General features: G+C 42.5%; 1 protein-coding gene across 1 annotated transcript; it reads left to right on the top strand.

Annotated features, from left to right (window-relative positions):
• Window positions 1-403: 403 nt before the first annotated feature.
• LOC120184829 (protein NETWORKED 1A-like) lies at window positions 404-6,326 on the top strand. Its single transcript, XM_039189209.1, has 3 exons — window positions 404-632; window positions 938-5,070; window positions 5,160-6,326. The coding sequence occupies exons 1-3, from the start codon at window positions 530-532 to the stop codon at window positions 6,306-6,308; spliced, it is 5,385 nt and encodes a 1,794-aa protein (XP_039045140.1). The 5' UTR covers window positions 404-529; the 3' UTR covers window positions 6,309-6,326.

The following is a 6,326-nucleotide window of genomic DNA, read 5'->3' as shown; positions in this document are numbered from 1 at the left end:
AATTCCTTTTGTAAATTTGGACCACTGGGTCCAAACAACTTTCATTTTTTGTTTCTATCTAACATTGATTCTTTTTTGTTGATTCACTTTCACTGCAAGTATAAGTGATGTATAAAATATGCTGCCTTTTGAGAATTTGTTCAATTGATTGTTTATAAAGTTGAAGATCTGATATGATCCTTTTTCTTTTCAGTGTATTAGTGCTTGTTAACTTCGAATCGAGAGCCACCATTGCTTACCATTGGAGTGATCTTGACCGAGTAGGTAACTTAAACTGTATAGATCAACAGCTTTTCGAGTATTCGTTTGAATTTCGGATTGCATTCGGAGTAGCTTAACTTGATTATATTGGTTGTATAGTTGCAAGAGATTCGGGATAAAGATCCCTAAATGCTCGTTTCGGAATAGTCGAATAGAGTAGATTGTGTTATTCTGGCCTGGATCCATTACTTTTTGCTTTTGCGACTGGTATAAGGAGCAGGCTTCCGCAAAATCGAAACTGATTGTGCTATTGTTCTTCGCGGGAATAATGGCGACTTTGTCGCACTCGGAGTCTAGACGCTTGTATTCTTGGTGGTGGGACAGCCATATTAGCCCGAAGAATTCTAAATGGCTTTACGATAATCTTACAGGTATGAATTTTCTTTCTAAGTACGTCGCTGCATCGGTTTAGTATATATATGTTCATGCTTTATATGTTAAAGGATCAGCATATGGGTTGGCATACCGTAGTTAAATGTTCAAAGGTCACTTAGATCTCTATTTGCTCCATTAGCTTTTCCGGATTGGATTTCCAATGCATGGTCGTCATGTACGATAAAAAGGCGGTATTCCGATATCAGAGTTGTTTTGTGCATGATTGAGTTTCTTTGTTTTCATGCTTGTTACCGTTGTCTGTTGGCACATATACTCAACTTGAATTAGTCTGTTTCGACAGATATGGATTCTAAAGTTAAAGCAATGATCAAACTGATTGAAGAAGATGCAGATTCTTTTGCTAGAAGAGCGGAAATGTACTATAAAAAACGGCCGGAGCTCATGAAATTGGTTGAGGAGTTTTATAGGGCTTACCGTGCATTAGCAGAGAGGTATAACCATGCAACCGGGGAGCTTCGCCAAGCCCAGAAAACCATGGCTGAAGCCTTCCCCAACCAGGTTCCTTTCGTACTGGCTGACGAGTTACCCTTAGGCTCTTCAGGCCCCGAGGCCGAGCCTAACACGCCAGAAACGCCACATCAAATTCATGCATTCTTTGATTCAGATGACTTGCAAAAGAACTTCGGAATAAGCAAAAGGGGTTTAAAGCAGTTGAATGAGATATTCGAGACCGGGAAAGTGCCTCGAAATGCCAACATCGCCGAAGGAAGAATGAAGGGGGCAAATGGCGATGGAGCCGAGGAAAGTGAGCGCAGTGGGTTTTCTCAGTTATCAATTGAGAATCAAAATCTGAAGAATAAAGTTATTTCCGAGTCTGAACGTGCAGGTAAAGCTGAAACCGAAGTAGAATTCTTGAAGAAATCTCTTGCCGAGATTCAAGCTGAAAAGGAAGATGTCGCTCTGCAGTACCAGCAGAGTTTAAAGAAGTCATCGAGCCTGGACAGTGAACTTAGCGAAGCACAAAAGTATGCCAGGAATCTCGACGAACAAGCCAGCAAAGCTGAAATTGAAATCAAAGTATTGAAGGAAGCTTTCAATAAATTGGAAGCCGAGAGAGATGCCGGTCTTCATCAGTACAGTCGGTGCTTGGAAAGAATATCCAGCATGGAGAATACTATTTCCCTATCCCAAGAGGAAGCAAAAGGGCTTAACGATAGGGCTTCCGAAGCAGAAACTGAAGCTCGGAATCTTAAGATGGATCTTTCTCAGTTAGAGGCTGAAAAGGCTGCTGGTCTTCTTCGATACAAGCAGTGTCTTGAGATGATATCTTCATTAGAAAATAAAATCTCACTTGTTGAAGAAAACACAAAAATGCTCAACATGCAAATTGAAAGAGCTGAAACCGAAGTTGAAGCTCTAAAAGATGCTCTTGCTAAGCTGAAAGAAGAGAAGGATACCGTGGCTCGTCGGTATGAGCAGTGCTTGGAAACAATTGCCAGATTGGAGAGTGAACTTTCTTGTGCCCAAGAGGAGTCAAAACGATTAAACAGCGAGATTCTAGTCAATGCCGAAAAATTGAGGAGTGTGGAAGAGCAGCGTGTTCTGCTGGAGACATCGAATCAATCTCTACTAGCAGAGGCCGATAGTCTGGTGCAGGAAATAGCAATCAAGGATCGAGAACTGTCGAAGAAGCAATACGAGTTGGAGAAACTTCAGACATCACTGCAGGAAGAGCATTTTCGGTTTGTGCAAGTCGAAGCTACACTGCAAACATTACAAGAGTTGAATTCGCAATCTCGGGAGGAGCAGAGGATTTTGACATTGGAGCTTCTAAATAAGCTTCAAAAGTTGGAGGAGTTGGAAGTAAGCAACCAAAAATTGGAGGGTGAAATTCAGCAAGTGCAGGGTGAAAACCGAAGCCTCAATGAATTTAACAGTTCTTCCGCCATTTCAATAAAGAGTTTGGAAGATGAAATTTTCGGCTTGAAGGAACTGAAAGAAGAACTGGAAAGTGAGGTTGCGGTACAAATCGAACGAAGTAATATTCTCCAGCAAGAGGTCGACAAATTGAAGGATGAAATTGGGGTATTGAGTAGTGCATACCAGGCATTAATTCAGAAGCTTCTGTCTGTAGGTTTAAATCCAGAATGTCTAGAATCATCGTTGAAGGAATTACGACACGAGAACTCGAAGCTGAAGGAGGAATGCGGTAAGCAAAGAGGCAAGACCGAGGTTCTTTATGAGAAACTGAGAAGCATGGATGACCTTATGGAGAAGAATGCTGTTTTGAGAAGTTCACTGTCGGAAATGAATGGAAAATTGGAAGGGTCGAAGGAGCTTGTCGAGGAATTACAGAAGTCCCGTGAATTTCTTCGGGGAGAAAAATCTTCCCTCGATGCTGAGAAATCGACCCTTCTTTCTCATTTACAGAAAATGACTGAGAATATGCAGAAGCTCTTGGAGAAAAACACAATGCTGGAAAGCTCCCTTTCTTGTGCTAATATCGAGCTCGAAGGCTTGAGATCGAAGTCAAAGACTTTAGAAGAATTCTGCCAGTATCTCAAAGATGAGAAATCCAATCTTGCAGGTGAAAGAGATAACCTGATCTTTAAGCTAGAGACTGTTGAAAAGAGGCTATGCATCCTGGAATTCAGATTCGATAAACTGGAGGAAAAATATTCCGACCTGGAGAAGGAGAAAGAATCGACACTCTCTCAGGTGGAGAAACTACGGGATTCACTCGGTGTCGAACAAGAAGAGCGTGCCGGTTATGTTCGGTCAAGTGAATCTCAGCTAAAGGATCTAGAAAACCATGTCCATCTACTGCATGAAGAAAGTATGTTCCGAAAGAAAGAGTTGGAAGAAGAAATTAGTAAAGCTGTCAAGGCTCAGGTTGAGATCTTCATCTTCCAAAAAATCGTAAAAGATCTCGAGGAAAAAAACTTGTCTCTGTTGATCGAATGTCAGAAGCATGTGGAGGCATCCAAATTGTCGGATAAACTAATCAGGGAGTTGGAGAGTGAAAATCTGGAGCAGCAGATAGAAGGTGAATTCCTGTTGGATGAAATCGAAAAACTAAGATCCGGGATTTATCTAGTTTTCAGGGCTCTTCAGTTTGATCCTGCTAACAGACAACGAGATATGACTGAATCCAATCATGTTCCATTTTCATGCATTCTGGATAATGTTGAAGACCTAAAGAGTTCAGTATTGAGAAACCAGGAGGAGAAGCAACGGCTGGTAGTTGAGAACTCAGTTCTGTTAACTTTAATCGGGCAACTTAAATTCGAGGGAAGTGAACTTGTGTCGGAGAACCGAGCCCTTGAGTATAAGTTTGAGATTGCAGAGAAGCAGAATGCAATGCTGCAGAAAGACAAGAAGGAGCTTCTAGAGATGAACCAGCAGTTGATGTTGGAAGTGCGTGATGGAACGATGGAGAAAGAAATATTAAATGCCGAACTTGAGAGTCAACGTGGAGAGCTCGAGAGTATGTACGGAACTTGCTTACTATTAGAAGAGGAGAATTCCAAGCAGCTCGAAGAAAACAGGTTTTTGCTCAAGAAATTTTCGCACCTCAAAGAGGATATGCGTATTCTAGAAGACGAGAATAGTATTGCCCTACAAGAAGCAGTAGCCCTTAATAGTCTCTCTCTCGTTTTCGAGACCTTTGGTGCTGAGAAAGCAGTCGAAATTGCGAAATTGGAGGAGAAGTTGGAGAAGAAAGAAGCTGGAATTTCGGAATTGAAAGAAACCATCGAAAAGTTGCACAAGGAGCTATATGCTGTCAAAGATTTAAACGACGAATTAAACCATCGAACTGTTATCGGTAATGATTTGCTTAGAGGGAAGACCATTGAGCTTTCGGAAGCGGATGAAAAGCTTCAGGCTGCACATGAATCAAATGAAGAACTGTACCGGACCCTTGAGGAACTGAAGAGGGAATGTGAGGAATCTAAACAGATTCAAGAAAAGTTAGAGAAGCGGATTAGTGAACTGTCTGAAGATAGCGAAGAACAGAAAATGGAGATTGAACACCTTCGTGAAGAAAACGACAATTTGGGTTCTGAAGTCGTTACATTACGTAATAAAATCGAAGAACAAAGGATGTATGGAGAAAACCTGAGTCTAGAGCTGCAAGAGAGAAGCAGTGAGTTTGAGCTGTGGGAGGCTGAGGCTGCATCATTTTACTTCGATTTCCAAGCTTCTGCCATCAGTGACGTTCTGCTTGAAAACAAAGTACATGAGCTTACTGAAGTTTGCGGGACTCTTGAAGAAGAAAACGCTGCAAAGAGTGCACAAATAGGACAGATGAAGAAAAGGGTTGAGTTCTTGGAAAGTGAAATCTGGGGGTTGAAGGTTCAGATGCCTGCTTATAGTCCCGTTATAGCTTCATTGAGAGACGGTACAACATCCTTCGAGCATAATGCCCTTATTAAGCCAAAGCTTTGTGTTCCGATCGATGATGAAGATAAGGTATCTCAAATCCGAGTTCGATATTTGCATTGGTACATGCTTATATTCCACCTTTCTAATTGCATTTGTACATGCTTATGTTCCACCAGGATGTTGAAATGGCAGATGAACTTCATGAAATGAGCTCCGAGAAACTCGAAGGATACAGTGCTTTTCTGACGGCCGAGATTTCAGACTTGCAGGAGATGCACACTAGGCTTAAAGCAGTTGAAAAGGCAGTGGTGGAAGAGATGAACAGACTTGTGAAGCAAGAAAGTAATAGGAACAGACATGAAATCAAAGCTCCGTCTTACGGCATTGAGCCTCCAAATCAAGAAACGAAGAAAGGCATGCAAGTTGGTGATGAGCTTGCTCGGAATCTCAAGTCAAAGAAACCCAAAATTCCCGAAACGAGAAATGGGATATTGTTGAAAGATATTCCCCTTGATCAAGTCTCCGATTCTTCATTATACAGGAGCAAGAGCAAGAGAGAGACCTGCACAGCTGATGATCAAACGCTCGAGCTATGGGAATCTGCAGAGCATGAATGTGATGTCGATTTGAAACTCAATGACATGCAAGAACAGGCGATCGTGCCTGGGGAGATCATTGCTTCTCATCAGTTGAACGATGTAGAGTCAAAAACCGATTGTTCTTTGGGAGCACTGGTGGAGAAGGAGCTGAGCATCGATAAGCTGGAGATTTCCACCAGCAACAGAGAGCCTAAGAAAAGAGCCAAAAGCAGGAGGTTCTTAGACCGACTCGATTCCGATGCTCATAAATTGACGACCCTCCAAACTACTGTGAAACAGCTGAAAAAGAGAATGGAGATCAAGAAGAGGAAGAAGGATTTCGAGTTAGAGTACGGACAAGTCAAAGAGCAATTACAAGAGGTGGAGGATGCAATCACGGAGTTGTTGAATGCCAATGGTGAACTGGTAAAGGATGTTAAGGGGTGTTGCTCTTCATCTTTCGACGGGACAACCTCAACCGAGTTGGAAGAGCCCAGAGATCGCGACTTGAAGAAAGTGCGAGAGCAGGCACAAAAAGGGTCTGAAAAGATCGGGAGGTTGCAGTTCGAGGTGCAGAGCATCGAGTATGTATTGCTGAAATTGGAAGACGAAAGGAAGAGCAAAGGAAAAAATCGAATGGGAGTCGTCCACTTGAGGGACTTCATCTACAGCGGCGGAAGACGGAGCGGAAGGCGGAAGAAGGCTTGCTTCTGTGGGTGTGCAAGACCTTCTAGAGGTGTGGACTGAGGCCAGCATGCACACACA

Source organism: Hibiscus syriacus, unplaced genomic scaffold, assembly GCF_006381635.1.
Source record: "Hibiscus syriacus cultivar Baekdansim isolate YM2019G1 unplaced genomic scaffold, ASM638163v2 tig00112957_pilon, whole genome shotgun sequence".
Lineage (NCBI taxonomy): Eukaryota > Viridiplantae > Streptophyta > Magnoliopsida > Malvales > Malvaceae > Hibiscus > Hibiscus syriacus.
Note: the sequence above shows the minus strand (reverse complement) of the source record. Positions and strands in the feature narration are given on the sequence as shown.